This window comes from Salvelinus alpinus, chromosome 18 (assembly GCF_045679555.1).
Source record: "Salvelinus alpinus chromosome 18, SLU_Salpinus.1, whole genome shotgun sequence".
Lineage (NCBI taxonomy): Eukaryota > Metazoa > Chordata > Actinopteri > Salmoniformes > Salmonidae > Salvelinus > Salvelinus alpinus.
The window spans coordinates 19,985,010-20,009,258 of NC_092103.1; the positions used below are offsets into that span (position 1 = coordinate 19,985,010).

Below are 24,249 nucleotides of genomic sequence, written 5' to 3' on the forward strand. Positions count from 1 at the left end.
ATCATTTATGAAGCTGGACTTACGGTACATTGGGAGCTGGTTCACTTTCTAATTGAGTGACTCAAAGAAATGGAATGGAGCAGGAAGTCTAGTCTGTCTCCCTCTCTCCCTGACCAGTGAAAATTAAATGAGAACAATGATATGGAGAATAGACCCCTTCTTTACTCAAGAGTTTTCTTTTTTCGAAGAGGTTTTCTAGGCAGATAGAAAAGTAATTAGATAGCAAGATAAAAAATAATTTGGCTGTTACTAGTAGTGGAAGAAAGCTCAAATAACCATCACTACACAACAGAGAAATAAAATCTCCCAGATCAATGTAAAGTAATACAGCAGGGCATATACAGTGGGGCAAAAAAGTATTTAGTCAGCCACCAATTGTGCAAGTTCTCCCACTTAAAAAGATGAGAGAGGCCTGTAATTTTCATCATAGGTACACTTCAACTATGACAGACAAAATGTGAAAAGAAATCCAGAAAATCACATTGTAGGATTTTTAATGAATTTATTTGCAAATTATGGTGGAAAATAAGTATTTGGTCACCTACAAACAAGCAAGATTTCTGGCTCTCACAGACCTGTAACTTCTTCTTTAAGAGGCTTCTCTGTCCTCCACTCGTTACCTGTATTAATGGCACCTGTTTGAACTTGTTATCAGTATAAAAGACACCTGTCCACAACCTCAAACAATCACACTCCAAACTCCACTATGGCCAAGACCAAAGAGCTGTCAAAGGACACCAGAAACAAAATTGTAGACCTGCACCAGGCTGGGAAGACTGAATCTGCAATAGGTAAGCAGCTTGGTTTGAAGAAATCAACTGTGGGAGCAATTATTAGGAAATGGAAGACATACAAGACCACTGATAATCTCCCTCGATCTGGGGCTCCACGCAAGATCTCACCCCGTGGGGTCAAAATGATCACAAGAACGGTGAGCAAAAATCCCAGAACCACACGGGGGGACCTAGTGAATGACCTGCAGAGAGCTGGGACCAAAGTAACAAAGCCTACCATCAGTAACACACTACGCCGCCAGGGACTCAAATCCTGCAGTGCCAGACATGTCCCCCTGCTTAAGCCAGTACATGTCCAGGCCCGTCTGAAGTTTGCTAGAGAGCATTTGGATGATCCAGAAGAAGATTGGGAGAATGTCATATGGTCAGATGAAACCAAAATATAACTTTTTGGTAAAAACTCAACTCGTTGTGTTTGGAGGACAAAGAATGCTGAGTTGCATCCAAAGAACACCATACCTACTGTGAAGCATGGGGGTGGAAACATCATGCTTTGGGGCTGTTTTTCTGCAAAGGGACCAGGACGACTGATCCGTGTAAAGGACAGAATGAATGGGGCCATGTATCGTGAGATTTTGAGTGAAAACCTCCTTCCATCAGCAAGGGCATTGAAGATGAAACATGTCTGGGTCTTTCAGCATGACAATGATCCCAAATACACCGCCCGGGCAACGAAGGAGTGGCTTCGTAAGAAGCATTTCAAGGTCCTGGAGTGGCCTAGCCAGTCTCCAGATCTCAACCCCATAGAAACTCTTTGGAGGGAGTTGAAAGTCTGTGTTGCCCAGCAACAGCCCCAAAACATCACTGCTCTAGAGGAGATCTGCATGGAGGAATGGGCCAAAATACCAGCAACTGTGTGTGAAAACCTTGTGAAGACTTACAGAAAACATTTGACCTCTGTTATTGCCAACAAAGGGTATATAACAAAGTATTGAGATAAACTTTTGTTATTGACCAAATACTTATTTTCCACCATAATTTGCAAATAAATTCATTAAAAATCCTACAGTGTGATATTCTGGATTTTTTTTTCTCATTTTGTCTGTGATAGTTGAAGTGTACCTATGATGAAAATTACAGGCCTCTCTCATCTTTTTAAGTGGGAGAACTTGCACAATTGGTGGCTGACTAAATACTTTTTTGCCCCACTGTATGTACACATATCATACTGCTATAGAGTGAAATACAGATGAATATAAAACAACATAGGCCTCAATAGAAAGTGATTCTCCAAACAGACTAAAATGAGAGGCATCCCTGAAGATCGATGGCATGTTTCCCATCAAATCCACACAGCAGTCTAAAACGTCCAACATCCTCACCCACATAGATATCCAAGTCCCAACAGTTACCCTTTGCAGTGGTCTCTGGTCTCTAGCTACGTCCACTCCAACCTGGCAAATCAGCTCTAGGCTATAGGGCCGGCACGGCCTAAAGCGACTTTCCCCACAGAAATACCACCCATCTCTTTCATCCTCCTGCTCAGCCTTACTTACCTCATCACCAACATACAGTCCTCTCAACAGCCCTCCAACATCAACATGTTAGTCCAAAAGAGCTATATAAAAAGACAAGCTAGGCTAACACATTACGGCTAACACCTTGTTAGCGACCAACACAGAGCTTGGAAGACACAGTGACTGTGCATTGCAGTGGTGCTGGCTGGGAGGATGTATCGGGAGACTCGATTATGCTTTTCTGGGGGAGACTTTTCCAAGGGGGAGAGAAAAGAGGAGTGGCACAGGGAAAGGGACAGTGTCAGTGCCACAGTGAAACTCCAACTTGAATGTGTGTGAAATCAAATCTGCTGCGGGGCAGATAGCGATAGAGCTATCCTAGCTAGCACACAGAGGGGCTATGTATTGAGGGCATATATAGCAGCTAGCCTAGCACACAGGGGGGCTATGGGTTTAGCGCTAGCCAGAGTTACAGACGCTAATCCAAACAGTGGCAGCTAGCCCCCAAAGAGGGAGGACTGGCTCACGGCCAGCCTGGTGGTGTCATTCTTTCTCTACCTGCGGAGTGAAAGGCCTTTAATCACATTGCCTGATCTATAGAAAAACAACTCCAACCAAAGCAGGAAATAGGCATAATACTGTTATAAGACTGACATAACACCTGTCACAACTGGTTATGACATCCTCAACTGGTCACAACGATTAATTGTGCGATTTTGACCAGCAGGTTAGGCACAAATTGGGCGGGGCTAAGTCTGTGGAATGCGGCATGGAGAGAGAGAGAGGACTCAAGTAGCGAAATAAACTATAAAAATGTACGTTACACACGGCTATCACATTTAACAAACCAAACATTCAATTACCGTTATAGAAAGTAAAGTACAAACCCAAAATTGTCCATGCATCAATACCGGTATATCATAAATACGGTTTACCGCACAGCCCTAAGGCCCATTGTCGTGCCATTAATTCGCAGCCATACCCTCATGTTTCAGCATGGTAATGCTTGGCGCCATGTCGCAAGGACCTGTACACAATTCCTGGAAGCTGAAAATGTCCCAGTTCTTCCATGGCCTGAATACTCACCAGACATGTCACCCATTGAGCATGTTTGGGATGCTCTGGATTGACTTGTACAACAGTGTGTTCGTTCCCACCAATATCCAGCAACTTCGCAGAGCCATTGAAGAGGAGTGAGACAACATTCCACAATCGACAGCCTGATCAACTTTATGCGAAGGAGATGTGTCGCGCTGCATGAGGCAAATGGTGGTCACACCAGACACTGACTAGTTTTCTGATCCACGCCCCTACCTTTTTTTTGTATCTGTCACCAACAGATGCATATCTGTAATCCCAGTCATGTGAAATCCCTAGATTAGAGCCTAATGAATATACTTAAATTGACTGATTTCCTTATATGAACTGTAACTCAGTAAAAGCGTTGAAATTGTTGCATGTTGCGTTTATATTTTTGTTCAGTGTATATTGGTGCCATTTAGCAGCCTGTGTGTCTAGATTCATACTGGTTAAGCTATGTAGAAACCTAGGCTATGCTCTTTCGGTTAGGCTCTTTGGGAGCATGGTAATAAAATGGGGGAGCAGGCTTTGTAAGACCAGGAGCCAAACTAGCTCGCAACTTACAAGACACAGGTCATGAACCAAGGCTGGTGTGGTAAAGGGATAGCCTGCTGTGTGTAAGTGTTGTGTGTACCTCCAGAGGCAGGAGAAGAAACAGAAGGCTCTGGATGCACATTCCTTTTCTGGATCACTCCCTTGGTGACTGCGTGTACATCGTCCTCCTCTACCTACCACTCTTCCTCCCATTCCTCTCTATGTCTTCCATGAACATGTGGTGCGACCGCTCGGCTGCATCTACATCCTCTCAGCAGGACTGCTTCCTCCTTTCCTCTCTTCTCTCATCCTCTTCCTCCAAACATCACTCACTTCTCTTCCTCTGGTGAAACACTGTTCCCTCATAAGCTACTGCAATATCGAAGAGAGCGAAATGGGTGACAAAATCCATCAGATACTGCGATGCATCTGTTAACCTTTTTACAGTCATGGGAATTGGCCTATATCAACTGGGCTAAATTGAAATGTTTCTTACAGAAGAAATATGAAAAGCATATGCATAACCATGTTAGCAATTGAAAGGGAACATTTTGGAGATTATGGGTAAATGATTAGACCAAAGGTGAGGACACAACAGTGGACCTGACACAAGACTGAATCCAAACATTACACTGTTGATGTGATGTTCATTTTACATGTACTGTACTTTCGCAGCATTTGTTTATAACGAAATGTGAACATACTCTGGATACAATTAGTAACATAAGAGTATTCCTGGAGAATGTGGGGTAGGTGCATCATAAGAGAACAAAATGACAAGGGTTTGAGTGAGAGGACTAACTGGTGTCTTCAATTGGCCTCACACACCTCTCCAAAAGTGTGCACAGTTCCTACGTAATTTCAGTGCACTTTTATGACTCAAAGAAGTCTTCAACTCTTGTAGTTGTTTTGTTCGCAATCCAAAAAAAGTCCATTATAAATCGCAATCTGGGTCAGATCATAATTTTGGTGCACATAGAAAGGAGTTATGAGTGCATACAAAAGCGTGTGCCATGGCAAATGTTCTTCACAATAGACAAACAGGCACATTGTGTTCAGAACAACCCAGGGTCTGATTTAATCTTGTAACTGTACGTCACACATAGTGATCAGAAACGTTGACACTGTATATGACAGTTTAACCTTTTACAGTAGTTTTATGATATGGAAATGTGAAGTCCACATTTGGACTCACAGGTGTTTGGTTTGCTTGTATGACATCAAAGCTGTAATTATTATATTCCTCAATGTCTCATTTTTCAAAATACACAGGAGTCCTCTTAATTTACAAGATTTCCCTCACTCAGACAACAAAACTGTCACGTTCCTGACCTTGTTGTCAGGACCCGGTGCGAGAAACAGTCACTAATAATCGTCAGAACCCAGAAGATGAGGCAGACACAGCAGTACTAGGGATGGTGGTTTAATTAAAGAACAAAATCTTCAGGCAAAGAAACTAAATCCACAATGTCCAAAAATAAAGCCAAGAGGCACAAAAATGGAAACCTCCAAAATACAAAAGAAACTCCACAAAGTGGTTAAATACAGCAGGGAAAAACAAACCTCAAAAGACTACTCAAATAATACACAAGAACTAAACCAGAGAACCTCTGGAAAATCCAACAAGAGAAATATCTGTATAAAACAAGGCTTGGGCTGGGGCTGGGTGCTAACTTACAAACACTGAGCAAGGAACTGAGGAACACACAGGGTTTAAATACTAACAAGGGAATGACCTACAGGTGCAAACAATAATTAGAGCAAGAAAAACAAAAGGTACAAAAAAGGTGCAATGGGGACATCTAGTGACCAAAACCCGAACAGTCTTGGCCAAAACCTGACACTTGTTTTCCTTTTGTATAGTTGTGTTTAGTGGGTCAGGACGTGAGCTGGGTGGGCAGTCTGTGTTTGTTCTATGTTAAGTGTCATTGTTAATTGACCTTGTATGGTTCTCAATCAGAGGCAGGTGTTTGACGTTTCCTCTGATTGAGAACCATATATAGGTAGGTTGTTTCACATTGTTTGTTGTGGGTGGTTGTCTCCTGTGTCCGTATATGTTACCACACGGGACTGTATCGTTTGTTTGTAGTCTGTACCTGTTCGTGCGTTCTTCGTTATATGTAAGTTCACATGTTTTAGGTCAGTCTACGTCGTTTGTTATTTTGTTAATTATCAAGTGTTATTTCGTGTTTTGTCGTTTGTTTAAATAAATCATTATGTCAACATTTCACGCTGCGCTTTGGTCCAATCTCTCACCTAAAGACGACCGTTACAAAAACATTTGCAAAAGATGCCCAATTAGCAGGAGAGATGGAGGCAACGTCTTGTCGTGCACGGTGCTCAAGTTCAGAATGTCTCTTAGTCAAAACCTGTGACGTGCAGAGCCAGAGCGCTGACGTCATGTATAACATGTTACTGTACAACCAGTGTTTATCAGTGCCCAAATCTGCCATTTTCAACCCATATACAGGTACGAGTGTAAAGGGCTAATTAACAGATATTGATTTAGCTTTTTGTTGTCTTGAAAATAGGCTATCTATTAGGACTACTTTGCTCTATTTTGGGGCTTGGCTGAGAACCTGGTGTCATATCATAGGGGGATTTCATACTGAGACACCAGATGGAGAACAGTAGTGAGAAAGATACAGCCAGCTCTGCACTTCTGCTACGGACAAAACCTCACCATCCACACCAGTGGATATATTACACATGCTGAAAAAGAAACTGCTATATAGGTCAATATAGGCTACTGTATGTGGCATGGAATCAAGATCATACAAAAGTCTCTACAAAACACTAGTGTAAAGAGACATCTCTGACTATGGATAGCCTAGATCAGCCCGTATGGTTGCAACTTGTGGCATTAGCTTACCATACATCATGTTGTAAAGTAGTAGAGCATCATTACAGCACAGCATTACAGAGCCAACATCTCTTTCCAAACCTATTTCAGTGTTTGTAGAGTTAATATTGAATCATGTGTTAATGCATTGACCACACTATGAGATTGAAACCCCAAGCCAACTCTGGTAACAACCGTTAAATAGATAAAACATTTATCTCACTTTCCAAGGTCAATAATCAAGTAGAAAGAGGAGGAAGGGAAGCGCTACTAAGGTACACTATAGTATATTTTGGTATATAGAAGGTGCTCTTTGGTAAAAGGTGTAAATTGGTCATCAAAAAGAAAGGAGGACCAAGGCACTCTTCATATAATTAATTAAAATGCCTTTATTAGTATGGCATGTTCAATAGAAACAAAGTTGTTAAAAACCGACGCGTTTCGGCTGCATGGCCTCTCCCTAAAGAAGGCCATGCAGCCGAAACGCGTCGGTTTTTAACAACTTTGTTTCTATTGAACATGCCATACTAATAAAGGCATTTTAGTCAATAATCAAGTGTCAAGTCATCAACCATTTGACTCGAGGAATCTTGATTTCCGAGGCCAATCTCTGGTTGCATAAAGATAAAGTGAACTACTTGAGCATTCAGAAAACTACCATCGACCAAGGTAAACGTGGCTGAATGCAGTGGGTCATCGGATGAGAGCTCTTAGGATAATGAGCCCGATAATGAGATGGCAATAAACTGTGTGTCGGTGTGTGTGTGTCAGGCATGAATCATGGGTGTGATCAGAGGGTAATCCAGCAGTGCTGATGAGATCACACTTAACCACACACACACACACACACACACACACACACACACACACACACACACACACACACACACACACACACACACACACACACACACACACACACACACACACACACACACACACACACACACGTAGGCATGAATCACGCCTGCACTCACAGAGAACATGTACAATGCCTTCAGGAAGTATTGACACCCCTTGACTTTTTCCACATTTTCTTGTGCTACAGTCTGAATTTTAAATGGATTCAATAATTATTTTGGTCACTGGCCTACACACAATACCCCATAATGTCAAAGTGGAACTATGTTTTCAGAAATGTTTACAAATTAATAAAAAAATGAAAGGCTGAAATGTTCCTGACTGGCTGAGTTACAGTTTTGACTAAAATCTACTTGAAAATCTATGTCAAGACCTGAAAATGGTTGTCTAGCAATAAACAACAACCAATTTGACAGCTTGAATATTTATTTTTTTAATAAATGGGCAAATGTTACACAATCCAGGTGTGCAAAGCTGTAAGCCTTGTTCACACTGCAGGCTTTAATGCTCACTCAGTTTGGTTTTTCAAATCCGTTTTGGAATACTGACTGTCCAAACAGCAAGTTACAAGTGACCAAATCGGATGTGTGTACAGACAGCACTGCTAAAATTTGCTGACATGGCTACGGTAGTTGTCATAGTAACAATGGGTGTGTGCCAGGCCTGGAATTTCATGTTGGCCTTCAAGAGGTGCCCAATCTGCCAGGACACCAAGGCCATCTGCTTGGGCACCAGAGCCATTAACCAAAATAGCCAATGAAATTGATTTGAAAATCGAAAAAAGAGTAGCTATTCTGTTAAGAAATAAAAGTGTATGTAAATGTACATAAATAATTAGGCTAGTGTAGGTGATAGCCTGTGCATATTTGTTACAGCCTGTCATGTCTCCAGAACAATGCTGACATGAGGGAGGTGCTTGAAAATGTAGCCAAACTCTAATTAGACTTATAATTACATTCACATATATGTTGGAAATATGTTGGAAAAGCATTCCAGGTTAAGCTGGTTGAGAGAATGCCAAGAGTGTGCAAAGCTGTTATCAAGGCAAGGGTGGCTACTTTGAAGAATCTCAAATATATTTTGATTTGTTGAACACTTCTTTGGTTACTACATGATTCCATGTGTTATTTTATAGTTTGTCTTCACTAGTAATGTAGAAAATAGTAAAAAGTGACTGGTACTGCATATATACACATACATACATTTAGGCTAAACGCCAGTCATCTTTGACCAATATAATGTAGGATCATGATTAATATCTAAAGGCTTGATTCTGTCGACATACTTGAGGCACTGGTGGAGAAAGGCCACTGCCTGTTGTGCACTGCAACATCACACACCTCACAAGTGGAGGCAGTCAATATTTTTAAACTACTAAACCATAAACATAATTGTTTAAAACCTGGATGTTTTTTTGTCATTTTATGAGGAGCCAATCATGTGACAGGCATTGGCTAATTAAGCAATAAGGCCCGAGGGGGTGTGGTATATTGCCAATATACCACGACTAAGGGCTGTTCTTAGGCAAGATGCAACACGGAGTGCTTTGGACACAGCCCTTAGCCGTGGTATATTGGCAATATACCATAAACCCCCCGAGGTGCCTTACTGCTATTATAAACTCTTTACAAACGTAATAGAACAGTATAAAGTAATTTTTGGTCATACACGTGGTATATGGTCTGATATACCATGGCTTTCAGCCAATCAGCAGCTTTCAGGGCTTGAACCACCCAGTTTTTAATAATAATTTAGATATCTGAGAGAGCGATATGAGTGAGAAGCGCTTTGGAGTAAGGTGATTGGCAGCCGTGAGAAGAGAATTATTATGTGACCGAGGGGACAACGGCCACTTTGGCTGCAAAGCATGGATTTTTTTTCTGGTGTATTACGGCCACACATGTGTGCATCGACTCTGTTGTCACTGCCGCCTGTAAATTCGAGTCCTGGTGTGTGCAGTGTTGTAGACTGACTGGTGGTGGTGCACGTGCTTCTTATCATTCAGAAGTTATGTAGCAAGCTATGGTGACAATGCCTGCCATGGAAGTTTCCCAGTTGCTTTGAATGTTCAAAATCAAAGCCTCAAAGGATAAGATGATCCAACTTTCAAAATGAGTCCTTTTTGGCTAACCTCAGCAGTCAACTAGCTAGCTAGCCGTTTAGCTTTCTAGCACATTAACTAATTTGCTTGTAAACGATTAACAAGCTAGTTAGCTACCACAAGTTCTTGTCAAAACTGTCAACAGAGTAGCTAGCAAGCAACAAGATATGCCAAATAACAGTATAAAAACCACTTGAGGGGAAATAAATCATATTTGACTGTTCAGACAAGACGCATGGCAAGGAATCAGATTTGTACGTGGCTTGAAATATCTGATTCCATGTGCTTTTTGGCTGTTCAGACTGCAGGACAAAATAACCGATTTTAATCAGATATGCAAATAAATAAAACTGCCAATGTGAACAAGGCTTTAGAGACATACCCAGAAAGACAAATCGCTGTAATCACTGCCAAAAGTGCTTCTACAAGGTATTGACTCAGGGGGGTATGTAAATTATATATTTCTGTATTTCATTTTCAATACATTTGCAAAAATGTCTAAGAACATGTTTTTACTTTGTCATTATGGGGTATTATTGACTGTAGATGGGTGAGAGAAAAAAATCAATGGAATTCATTTTGAAAAATGTGGAATAATTTAAGGGGTGTAAATTCTTTCTGAAGGCATTGTATCTATCTCAATTACCTCATACCCCTGCACATCGACTCGGTACTGGTACCCCGTTTACAGAGCCAAGTTATCGTTACTCATTGTGTATTTATTATTACGTGTTATTATTTCTCTATTTTCTTTCTCTCTGCATTGTTGGGAAGGGCCTCTAAGTAAGCCTTTCACTGTTAGTCTACACCTGTTGTTTACAAAACATGTGACGAATAAAATCTTATCAGAAAGGTATCGTCGTCTGGGTTAGGGGAGGGTTTGGCCGGCAGGGATTTTCTTGTCCCATCGCGCACTAGCGACTCCTGTGGCGGGCCGGGCAGGTGTTTCCTCGGACACATTGGTGTGCGGCTTGGCTGGGTTGTGTTTCGGAGGACGCATGGCTCTCAACTTTCGCCTCTCCCGAGTCCATATGGGAGTTGCAGCGATGGGACAAGACTGTAACAATCAATTGGATAGCACAAAATTCAGGAGAAAAAGGGGTAAAAAAATAAAAGGTATCCAAATCACAGAGGAATGAGAAAAGTGTGAGTTTTAGTCCAATAATGTTGGAAAGTCCCTTTGACAGTGATATACCGTCCTCATTGTTTAATCTGTTGGTGGCCCCTGCATATGTCCCATGTCTCCATTGACAGTGTTAATCTGCCTTTACAGCCCTGGCCAGATGCTGGCTGTAGCCAACGGGGTAACATCATTCCCGTATAGTGATTAAATTTCCCCTAACTGGCAAATAAAATACCAGATAATGAACAGGGGTGTGAATAAACTCAAAATGCCACAGAAAGCAATCTGCAACCCAGGGATTAAGTTTCTTCTCATGGGGATAATGATATGCAGTTTATTTTCCCCCAAACACAATGTTGTTTACTGAGTGTGGAGGGATATGGAGTTGGGTAATGAGTGTTGGGTGAGGGGGCACGGGAATCTATTCAACCAGGGATGGCAATGTATTCTCTGCTATACACAGCGCTGCCTGACGCACAAACACACACACACTCTCCCTCTCTCACGCAAGCCACGCACACACACTCAATGTTTCTATTAACACAGGAGAAAATGTAGCATTCACTCTCCACTCAGCAGCTGATGTACAATGAACAAAAATATAAAAACGCAACATGTAAAGTGTTGGTCCCATGTTTCATGAGCTGAAATAAAAGATACTAGAAATGTTCCATATGCACAAAAAGCTTATTTCTCTCCAATATTGTGCACAATTTTTTTTACATCCTGTTAGTAAGCATTTATCCTTTGCCAAGATAATCCATCCACCTGACAGGTGTGGAATATAAAAAAGCTGATTAAACAGCATGATCATTACACAGGTGCACCTTCTGCTCGGGACAATAAAAGGCCACTATAAAATGTGCAGTTTTGTCACACAACACAATGCCACAGATGTCTCAAGTTTTGAGGGAGCGTGCAATTGGCATGCTGACTTCAGGAATGTCCACCAGAGATGTTGCCAGGTAATTGAATGCTAACTTCTCTACCATTAGCCACCTTCAACGTCGTTTTTGAGAATTTGGCAGTATATCCAACCAGTCTCACAACCGCAAACCACGTGTATGGCGTTGTGTGGGCGAGCGATTTGCTGATGTCAACGTTGTGAACAGAGTGCCCCATAGTCGAGGTGGGGTTATGGTGTGAGCAGGCATAAGCTACGGACAATGAACACAATTGCATTTTATCGATGCCGATTTGAATGCACAGAGATACCGTGACGAGATCCTGAGGGCCATTGTTGTGCCATTCATCCACTGCCATCACCTCATGTTTCAGTATGATAATGCATGAACCCATCTCGCAAGGACCTTCCTTGGCCTGCATACTCATCAGACATGTCACCTATTGAGCACGTTTGGGCTGCTCTGGATCGACTTGTACGACAGCGTGTTCCAGTTCCCGACAATATCCAGAAACTTCGCACAGCCATTGAAGAGGAGTGGGACAACATTCCACAGGCCACAATCAACTCTATGCGAAGAAGATGTGTCACACTGCATGAGGCAAATGGTCGTCACACCAGATACTGACTGGTTTTCTGATCCACGCCCCTACCTTTTTCTTGAGGTATCTGTGACCAACAGATGCATATATGTATAGATTAGGGCCTAATGAATGTATTTCAATTGAACTGTAACTCAGTAAAATCTTTGATATTATTGCATGTTGCGTTTATATTTTTGTTCAGTATATAATCTCTTAATATTTGCAAATGCCCTTCAAGGTCAGAACGTAATTCCATACAAGGCCTCCAAATACTAACATGGTCTACATGAGTGCATGAAGGAAGATAAAACTTACATGCTGACCAAACCACTAGCGTGATGTACGCGAGCGTCGCAAAATAAATGTACACATACGTACATGTTACTCAATCATTAAATCCAAACTGCTCACGAGCGTCTACGTAGCCAGGTGCTAAAATAAAACGTGGTTCTTGACGCGCTGCAAGTCCCGCCTCTCCCATCTCCTCATTGGTTTTTAGGACCATATACCCATGTGGGTGATTGAAAGATGAACGGGGGTCCACACCCCAGTTGGTGGTGGTAATGCACCTTAAAGTTGGTTGCCAACCGCCATATAAAGCCCAAAGAAGAATAAGAAGCCTGAAGGAGGAGAGATTACTAGAAACTAACACGGTTTTACCTTTTATCTGTGGATTAATTGTAGGATTAGAGGACCTTGTGCATTTCAGGTAAAATGTTTAATGCTTTTAGACATGTCCCCAAATTAATATAGTTGGTTCAGAGTTCGTTTTGGTATTTTAATCTGTGTGTCCTAATCGCATCTGGTGTGGATGGACAAAATCAACATGCGCACGATGGTGCACGCACGTGCCCGGTCTAGTCAGCATGTTAGCCTACATTTTTGGAGGGGGACTGACTCTCTTGCACTGGACTCTACCCACACACATACTACACCGACACTCCAACACACACAAAACATATACACACATGCATATTGATGCCACACGCACACACATGCACACACGCTGCTGCTGCTACTCTGTGTATTATCTGTTTATTATATATCCTGATTGCCTATTCACTTTTACCTCTACCTACATGTACATATTACGTCAATCACCTCAACTATGTCATACTCCTGCAAATTGATTCGGTACCGGTACTCCTTGTATATAGCCTTGTTATTGTTATTTTATTGTGTTACTATTTCCTTTTTGTTATTTAGCAAATGTTCTTACTTTTGAACTCTGCATTGTTGGGAAAGAGCCTGTAAGTAAGCATTTCACAGTAAAGTCTACACCTGTTATATACTTTGATTTGACATTTAGACCTTTTACATTTAAACTTTTCATAAACCCAAATAAAAAGAACCAACCCAGGCATTAAAAATAACAAACAAACACAATCATAGGCTATACAGCATCTATACCTCCCCCTATTCTGAAAACATCCCAAAACATGACAGGGACCATGTCCATAAAGTCCCTTTTCTACCTAGAGAACCAAAGCATTGATAGTTTCACGGCCTTCCTGTGTCCGGAACCAGATATTCCATTAGGACTGTGGTCGAAACCTGGCGGCCGCATTAAGCACGGCTACCAGCAGGTCAAACCCGTAAAGTGGGGCTCCTAATTGCGTGGGGGGGGCTAAAAACAGTTGCTACACCACCGCACCATATTGCACAGAATGGTTAGCGCTGGAAAGTGACTAGTCACTACACTTTCTCCATCAGACACAAACATCACTTCCTGTCACTCACAACCGACAGCGTTTAACCTCCCATTCTCTCTGGTGCCTGTGCTAATCTACAGAGGGACGGTGTCAAGATGTGAATGTCAGTAATAAACTTCAAAATTATTTCTATGGGTCCATAAAGGCGCCCAGCCTTGAAACCTGATATAGGAAGGAAATATGACAGCCCAATGTGATGAATAATAAATATGGATGCATTAATAAAGGGGTGTGATTACTGCTCAGGGGAGGTGAAGGAGATTATACAGATACCCTGATGATGATACCCCTTAAGACTGTGACAGAGAGCCAAGGTCAAAACTTAGGGAGAGTTGGAATCCCTACCCGGACAAAGCATAAAAAGCATTGTGATACCTCGCTGTGGTTCTAGCGTCAGAAGAGGTCTGTAGGTTTGACAGTTATCTTGCTGAAGAGTAAAGACACAGGGACAGTGTCGCAGTTAGGATCAGTATCTTCAAATCCTAACCATAATGAGGGGGCACCCTGATGTCAAGCCATTCAGGCCCAGTGACTGCTCTAAGCAGGAGAGGTAAATGCAAGAAGACTAAGTTATCATGAGCAGCACTGCCCTCTGCATGATAACCATGCTTACTACACCTATCATTAATTAATTTCCCCCTATCTTCATGGTGAAAGTCTTTTCCCAGGAAGATTATATTGATTTTCAATGGTTCAACTTTTACACAGCACCACAACACGTCTTAGGTTTCTGTGTGTTACCAACTAGACATTGTATGGGTGTTGGAGGTGCCAGCTGACAACACGGTTGTCTTTTCTGTAAATGCAATATCTCCAGACTCCACCATTCATTGCACACTCATTCCTTCATCGTTGGCAGTAAACATCCAGTAACTCAGAGGCTAAGTAGGCAGCTGAGAGTATCGCAGTCACAGACTGGCTTTTGACTAGAAACAACTATTTTGGCCATTGGGTGGCTCACAAAATAATTCAAAAGGCAACATATCAGGAATCCACCAAATGCTACCACCAGCACTATGCAGTACGCACTCAACACCAACAGCAGTCTACTCACTGTGTTGGCCAGCTCCAGGTAGTTTCCCCCCAGGGGAGCACAGCGGGTGCTGGTCTGGGCCAGGAGTTTATGAAGAGCAGCCTGCTGTTCTAGGACAGTCCCAGGCTGTTCCAGGAGCTTCTGGAGGATGGCTGGCTGCTGCTGGTTCTGTGTCTGCTGAGGCTGGATGTCTGTACTCTGAAGGTCCCGGGCCCCAGAGTAGTACTCCCAGCTCTCTCTGGCTCCTGACAAGGCCCCTCGGGGACACATTATAACTCGATAACTAACAGGTAGTAACTTAGAAATAACAGGTAATAACTCATAACTAATAAGCAATGTGAAGGTTTGACACTCCCAAACAGATCTGTGGGTTTAGCAACAGAGTTAAAAACCATAGCCTCAGTCATGCAGGTTATGTTTTGGTTGTTTCATTTTAGCAGTTTGGTGTCAGTTGTTTATGGTTAATAATGACTGTGTAATAAGGGTTAGTGGTTGTTTGCAGTTAGTTGTTGAATGTCGGGTGTTAGATTTAGTTGTTTGGTGTTGCCTGTTCTTAGCTGGTTTTATGCTTGTAGGCAGCTATGATTAATTGGCGTCTCTTGTTTAACAATGTAACTCAAAATTCTGGCTAATCTTCATTGGCTATCCCCAAACTCACCCCTGCTAATCTCGCTACTGGTTGGCCAGGAGGCGATGTGTTCCCTGAGCTTCCTAGTGTCAGAGTCCTGGGAGCATTGGGAGATCTCGCCCTCTTCCCTACGGATCTCATTGACCAGCTGCATGCGGCAGCGGGTGAAGTCCTCAAAGGAGATCTTGCCTCGCTCGTCTGCTCCCAGCTGGCCCATGATCTCTGCCACAGACCCCTCCATGTTTAGCTGTCTGCACACCATTAGCAGGTCATTCCTAACAGGAGACAGGGAGAGAAGGAGGTTTTTAGGGAGATGGAAAAGGTGCAGGAGAGAGGGAAGGAGATACAGGCAGGAGGAAAGGTATGGTGATAGTAAAGAAACAGGGAAAAATAAGGAGGGACATGGTGAAGGAGAGGCAGAGAGAAAAGAAGAGGGAGAGGCAGAGGTAAAAGGACAGAGAGAGAGAGAGAGAGAGAGAGAGAGAGAGAGAGAGAGAGAGAGACCTAGATCTTCTGCACAGATTCTGTCAGACCTGGGCCCTGACAGTAAATCTCAGTAAGACCAAAATAATGGTGTTCCAAAAAAGGTCCAGTCACCAGGACCACAAATTCCATCTAGACACCGTTGCCCTAGAGCACACAAAAAACTATACATACCTCGGCCTAAACATCAGCACCACAGGTAACTTCCACAAAGCTGTGAACGATCTGAGAGACAAGGCAAGAAGGGCCTTCTATGCCATCAAAAAGGAACATAAATTTCAACATACCAATTAGGATCTGGCTAAAAATACTTGAATTAGTCATAGAGCCCATTGCCCTTTATGGTTGTGAGGTCTGGGGTCCGCTCACCAACCAAGATTTCACAAAATGGGACAAACACCAAATTGAGACTCTGCATGCAGAATTCTGCAAAAATATCCTCCGTGTACAACGTAGAACACCAAATAATGCATGCAGAGCAGAATTAGGCCTATACCCACTAATTATCAAAATCCAGAAAAGAGCCGTTAAATTCTACAAACACCTAAAAGGAAGCGATTCCCAAACCTTCCATAACAAAGCCATCACCTACAGAGAGATGAACCTGGAGAAGAGTCCCCTAAGCAAGCTGGTCCTAGGGCTCTGTTCACAAACACAAACACACCCCACAGAGCCCCAGGACAACAGCACAATTAGACCCAACCAAATCATGAGAAAACAAAAAGATAATTACTTGACACATTGGAAAGAATTAACAAAAAAACAGAGCAAACTAGAATGCTATTTGGCCCTAAACAGAGAGTACACAGTGGCAGAATACCTGACCACTGTGACTGACCCAAACTTAAGGAAAGCTTTGACTATGTACAGACTCAGTGAGCATAGCCTTGCTATTGAGAAAGGCCGCCGTAGGCAGACATGGCTCTCAAGAGAAGACAGGCTATGTGCACACTGCCCACAAAATGAGGTGGAAACTGAGCTGCACTTCCTAACCTCCTGCCCAATGTATGACCATATTAGAGAGACATATTTCCCTCAGATTACACAGATCCACAAAGAATTTGAAAACAAATCCAATTTTGATAAACTCCCATATCTACTCGGAGAAATTCCACAGTGTGCCATCACAGCAGCAAGATTTGTGACCTGTTGCCACAAGAAAAGGGCAACCAGTGAAGAACAAACACCATTGTAAATACAACCCATATTTATGCTTATTTATTTTAACTTGTGTGCTTTAACCATTTGTACATTGTTACAACACTGTGTATATATAATATAACATTTGTAATGTCTTTATTGTTTTGAAACTTCTGTATGTGTAATGTTTACTGTTAATTTGTATTGTTTATTTCACTTTTGTATAATATCTACCTCACTTGCTTTGGCAATGTTAACACATGTTTCCCATGCCAATAAAGCCCCTTGAATATATATATATATATATAGAGAGAGAGAGAGAGAGAGAGAGAGAGAGTTCTGTATGTGTAATATTTACTGTTCATTTTTATTGTTTATTTGACTTTTGTATATTACCTACCTCACTTGCTTTGGCAATGTTAACACATGTTTCTCATGCCAATAAAGCCCCTTGAATTGAATTGAGAGAGAGAGAGAGAGAGAGAGAGAGAGAGAGAGAGAGAGAGAGAGAGAGAGAGAGAGAGAGAGAGAGAGAGAGAGAGAGAGAGAGAGAGAGAGAGAGAGAGAGAGAGAGAGAGAGAGAGAGAGAGAGAGAGAGAGAGAGAGAGAGAGAGAGAGAGAGAGAGAGCGAGAGAGAGAGAGAGAGAGAGAGAGATAACTGTTTTCAATTGAAGAGTGGTGTACAAGTTGCAGCACCAAGTTGAATTGCTGATACATTAGCCAGGGCACCAGCCTGAGAAATTGTCTTCACTTCTCAAAAGAGTGAAAATAAATAAATAGATGTAGTTATTCAGCACAATGGATATCTTATTCGTCAGTTTCATGTCTAACAGCTGGAATGCATGGAGAATATAGCCAAATCATACATTTTCACAGAACTGGTTCCATTTATCATCTTTGATGCCTTACAGGGGCAACCAATCCATTTAGTGGTGCGTTCTATGCCACAAATATACATAAAAACATGCATCTCAAATGACTAAGCAAACCATGGGCTTCTCTGTAACAAAAGAGATGACTGAAAAAGATGTGTTTGAGTTGAATCAAAAGTAACCAATGCTCTTAAGCTCTCCTGTCCTGCATGTTTTAATTTTGCTCACCGCTCTCTGTGCTTGTGTATAGCCTAAAGCATGCCTACTTTACTGCCAAGAAAGAACATTCAACACTTCAGAGTTCATGAGCATTTTATAATTACAGACCACCACTATGATTATAACTCATATCGCTGTGTAAACTGTAACTTAATAACACCATAACTCACACTCACAAGATTATGTTAGGACAGGAATAGGCCTAGATTCCCTATTCCCGAGGTATGGACAAATGTTTCAGTTCTCTGTGCTCAGGAGTATTCTCCATGATCTTGCCTGGCTCATGCCACTTTTCTGCAGCCTGCACATGAAATGTAAAAGGTCTTTGGATGCTGCATCAAATCCAGTTGCTGTGATCTAAGTTGGAGGGTTGGTGTTTATTTACACTATGCAGTAGCCCTCGTCAATGAGCATGTGTGAAAGCAGTTCTGACTCAGTGCATAAGCTTTTAGAATATCCATACATTTCTTTGCAACTAGCTACAAACGGAATGGTTATGATTATGATATTGGTCACATAATAGGAAGCATGTTATTGGCCAACAGTTTCTTCTAGTCTGGAGTTAGTAACGTTATATGAGTATGATTGTCTGGAGTCTAGCTTTTAGTTAGCTAGCTACATTCAACTAAATACACTGCTGCAACATTTTCATTGTCAAATTACATTTTGAGTTGCTTTCAAAAACTCAAGCCAACACTTCCATGGCATGCAGATGTTTTTCGATAGTTTGCCCTTGCCAGTTTTCGAGACTGGGCATGGTTCGAAGTGTACGAATCAAAATCCGAGAACTTGTTCGCTACGGAAGTCAATGGCAATTTGCTCACATTACAAAACTAACTAAACAAGTGATCATATTTCCAGATCATATATACATGTCTGGAAAAATCTGTTCATTTGCATTTGGTAGCCTTCAATTCTAACCCCACCGTGTCGTTGATAAAATAGACTTACCTGTTGATGTATCCATCACCGTCACCGTCGCAAGTCTGAAACAACCGCCTCATCCTCTCCTCTTCGCCGGTGCTAGATGTGTCACTACTGCCGCTACTCACACTCACCTCCACCGCCGCCATGATCTTCCCTGAATACTGTAACTAGTGTGCTAGGCTTCTACCCCTCCAAGTATTCATTCTCAACAAAGTAACTGCCTCATCATCACACTTCCCGTAAGTGTCGACTACTACCCGACATCGGATTGAATAGAATCAAATATAAACTTGGGTTTAGGTCACATCTGCAAAAAGGAAGGTGCAGCACGTGCCGTAAAAGTTAACCCCGAGATCTAGTCGCGAATAGGGAGGCGTTAAAAAGCTTTGGGTAAACTGCTGTGGAGTTGAGTGTCGACCTAAACTCAGTGGGACATATGTGAAGCTAGCCACAATAAGGATTAGCCACAATAGCGGAATTTGCGGTTCACCTTCAAAATAAAACTCCCTAATTGAAAGATGAAAATGGATGCAAATAGTGGAATTATGACATATTTGAATTAGATAATACTAAACCATTTTGGAATGTTGTTATGTAAATTAAACAAAAGACAATAATGAGTTCATTTAACAAACAAATCTGTAGAAATCGCACTATGGATGTATTAAACTTCAGAATTGCATTGGGGGCATACTTATATTTCACTGTGCAGCCTTACTTATGGATTGAAATGCGTATCAGTCTACTCAGTGACACCCACAGAACATAACTGTGAAGAGTTACACAAATATTAGCGTCCTAGCTCTTATTACGGGACTTTGACTGTGGGAAATCACCTCCCCAGACAGCCTATTGTGCGTAATGACATTCATATTTCACTGTACAGCCATGTCTATGGATTGTGGATCAAATAAATGGGGTATCAGTCTACTCAGTGACACCCACAGAAAACAGCTGTGGAGAGTTTACACAAATATTAGCATCGTAGCTCTTGTTGCGGAACACTGAAATCCATGTGAAATGAGCCACATTAAGCCTACAAGTCAACCTACTATGTGTATTGGACATTCATTTTCTCTGTAAATCAAATCCAATTTTATTGGTCACATACACATGGTTTGCAGATGTTAATGCGAGTGTAGTGAAATGCTTGTGCTTCTAGTTCCGACAACGCAGTAATATCTAACAAGTAATCTAACAAATTCACAACAACTACCTTATACACACAAATGTAAGGGATGTACATATAAATATATGGATGAGCGATGGCCGTGCGGCATAGGCAAGATGCGGTAGATGATATAGAGCAGTATATACATATGAGATGAGGGATGTTGGATATGTAAACATGATCAAAGTGGCATTATTTAAAGTGGCTAATGATAGGCATAGGCAAGATGCAGTAGATGGTATAGAACAGTATATACATATGAGATGAGTAATGTAGGATATGTAAACATTATTAAAGTGGCGTTATTTAATGTGACTAGTGATACCTTTATTAAGTCCATTTATTAAAGTGGCCTGAGATTTGAGTCTGTATGTTGACAGCAGCCTCTCTATGTTAGTGATGGCTGTTTAACAGTCTGATGGCCTTGAGATAGAAGCTGTTTTTCAGTCTCTCGTCCCAGCTTTGATTCACCTGTACTGACCTCGCCTTCTGGATGATAGCGGGGTGAACAGGCAGTGGCTCGGGTGGTTGTTGTCCTTGATGATCTTTTTGGCCTTCCTGTGACATCGGGTGCTGTAGGTGTCCTGGAGGGCAGATAGTTTGCCCCCGGTGATGCGTTGTGTAGATCGGACTACCCTCTGCAGAGCCTTGCAGTTGAGGGCGGTGCAGTTGCCATACCAGGCTGTGATACAGCCCAACAGGATGCTCTCGATTGTGCATCTGTAAAAGTTTGTGAGTGTTTTAGGTGACAACCCAAATCTGTACAGCCTTACCTATGGATTGTGGATCAATAAAAAATCCATAGGCAAGGTTGCACAGTGAAATATAAGTATGCCCCAATACAATTCTGAATTTGAATATATTAACAGTGCAATTACAACAAATTTTTACTGTTTTGTCAAATTAACTCATTATCGTCTTTTGTTGAATTTATATAACAACATTCTAAACTTGTTGAGCATTATATAGTCCAAATATGGCATGATTACAGTATTTTTTATCCATTTGCATCACTTTCAATGGGAACTTATATTTTGAAGGCAAACCACAAATTCCACTAATGTGGTGAATCCTTATTGTAGCTAGCTTTACATAGATCTCAGTGTGTGAGTGAGCTGGACTTCTGACAGTGTAGCAGAGAAAGGCACTTTATATTAAGACATGGGATATTGTCCTGGGCAGCATGAAAACTGTGTGAGTATGCACAAGGAATGCACATTTGTATTTGATATTTAAATATAGAAAATTGGTTCTATGGGTGACAGCATAGCCTAGTGGTTAGAGCATTGGACTAATAACTGAAAGGTTGCATGTTTGAATCCCTGAGCTGACAAGGTACAAATCTGTTGTTCTGCCTGTCTTGCCTAGTTAAATAAAGGTAAACAATTCTATGGGTTTAAACCAAAATTGATAGCTGAGATATTCTTTTAAACAGAGGCTCCTCAATAAAGTTCACCACATGTTGTTGCAAAGTAACAAAGCACTTAATTGATGAAATATGCATTTCTTTGATGAAACATGAATACCTGAAGTAATAATGTATGTTGGCTGTGAGCTATTTACAGCAAGGGTTCTCAAAGTGGGGACCCGTACTGCAGGGGCCAAGGCCAGATCTCAAAATATAATTTTTTTAATAATACAAAAATAAATACAATTGTAAAAAAATATATTTTTTTATTAATATTTCTAACAACAACAGATTAAACAAATGTTGGTCAAGGGATCCCCAGAATAAGTTTAAAGTGTGTAAAACAATAAAATGTAATATTATTAATCTACAATTGATGTTCTTAACCCTGAGTAACATGTGCCTGGGAGGCTCACAGCAATATCGGTATCCACAGTACTCCACCAATTATACATTTTGCAACTCAATACTTCTTGTATTCCCCAAAAATGGTCTCTCTGCCTCATGGAAAATTGTGTAGAATTGCAGGATATAAGTGTCAAAGCTGCAACAACAAAAATTCTCTATGCCTCATGTGTAGAATTAGATTTAAGTAATTTAGCAGACACTCTTATCCAGAGGGACTTACAGCAGCAATTAGGGTTAAGTGCCATGCTGAAAGGCACATTGACAGATTTTTCACCTAGTCGGCTAAGGGGATTCGACCCAGTGACTTTTCGTTTACTGGCCCAATGCTCTTAACTGCTAGGCTACCTGCCGTGGTTAAAATTAAGTTGAAAACTGAGAATTGGGCCTTTAAAATGTCCCTTCCCAGGGCCGAGACGTGGTTTGACCAGCCAAGCACTGCCGAAGTCATTGTATGCTATTTTTTATGTCACTCGAGTTGTGTTCTGATTATGAGGGGGTCCCTGATGAATTTGCTATCACAAAAGGGGTCCAGATGTAGTTGGTGGATGGGAGGATGGATCTTTCCCCCTTTTGTACTCTACTCTGCCTTTCACTGACCACTCAGCTCCTGGTTTTACTGCTGTAAGTCTACTGACAAGGTAGTGAGCCTGGGTGTCTGCGTGACTTTGCATTTAGCCCACTGAGCTGACTCCTAGGTGCCTTCTGGTCGAGGCATCACATCTCAGACAAGGTCCCACCACCGTAGTTCACCAAAGAACCTCTGCTTTCATCCTTCCACCTCCTACATTTGTGCTGTGACTTAGATCAGACAGATTATGTCTACATCAACAATTGCTTATATTTAAGCAAGGTTAAAAGGCAATTCCGACAATTTTCAACCTCATATTCATTATCTCCACCACCAAACCAGTGTCTAAATATGTGAAAATAGCATGTTTCTATGATATGTGGTTAAAAAGATATGAAGAAAGGTCCTAAAAAATACTTCTGTGACATCACAGGGTAGGATTAAAAAAGTAAAACAAACTGTGATTTTCAAAACCTGCAATGAGTTTCTAGCTCCCCATGTCACTGCAAATCTCATAGTGTTTGAAAATCACTGTTATTCAAATGTTTAAACTTTTTATGATGTCATCGAGTCTAACTTTTTAATATTATTGTAGAAATGTGCCGTTTTCACATAACACTTGTATTATGCTGGAGATAATAAAAATGAGGTTGAAAAGTGGTGGAAGTGGCCTTTAAAGTGGGATGGATGTGGTGGAGAGGAGCTATTGCTTAGCACAATTGATTCTCCACACATTTTTTTAAAACAAAGTAGATACTCAGGGGTTTGACATCAATTGACAGTAAAAGCTTCTTTACAGATTTCTTATGGTTTCAATTAATACAAAAATAACACCTCATGACAGTGTACACTCAAGTATTCTGCTGTTAGAAAAGGTATAATCAACAGTATGCCTACAGCATATGTCCAGGAGGGGGAGACCTCATCTACGTTTTAAAAGGATAGAATAGGGTAAGGCAGAAGAGCAGAGAATGAAGGAAGGGTGGTTTTATACTGTAACGACCCTGGGTTTACACTTCTGACACCAATGTAATGAAACAGCAGGGAGCAGGTCTCTTCTAGCCCGAGGTCCGGAGCGCTATCGACTGTGCTGCAAAAGCATGCTCGAGCGGCAGAGTCGATTTCCGCGCATATAAACCCAGGGTCGTTACAATACCTTTTACACTATTTCACACTAGAGTCCCCTGGGAAACACTGACCAAAACGTGGGGTCCTATTGTGTCACAAATGTGTAGCATTTGTTACGCCACCTATTCAGTACTATCTAAACCTTTCAGATCAACACATGAGTTTAGAAGTAGGTGGGGCACTCTTTTCACGCAACTTCAACATTAAGTGATTTTCGTTAAGCCTTTTCGCTAAACCCAACTCTTTTCATAACCGTAACCTCAGTCTGTATC

General features: G+C 41.5%; 1 protein-coding gene across 1 annotated transcript in view; it reads right to left on the reverse strand.

Moving 5' to 3' along the window:
• Nucleotides 1-19,692, reverse strand: part of mcc (MCC regulator of WNT signaling pathway) — a 121,212-nt gene extending 101,520 nt beyond the window's left edge. The window contains exons 1-3 of the mRNA XM_071350574.1: nucleotides 19,319-19,692; nucleotides 15,684-15,928; nucleotides 15,047-15,270 (exon numbers count right to left, since the gene is read on the reverse strand). Of these exons, the coding sequence (XP_071206675.1) occupies nucleotides 15,047-15,270; nucleotides 15,684-15,928; nucleotides 19,319-19,440 (591 nt within the window). The 5' untranslated portion in view covers nucleotides 19,441-19,692. The remainder of the gene's footprint in view (nucleotides 1-15,046; nucleotides 15,271-15,683; nucleotides 15,929-19,318) is intronic.
• Nucleotides 19,693-24,249: the final 4,557 nt, after the last annotated feature.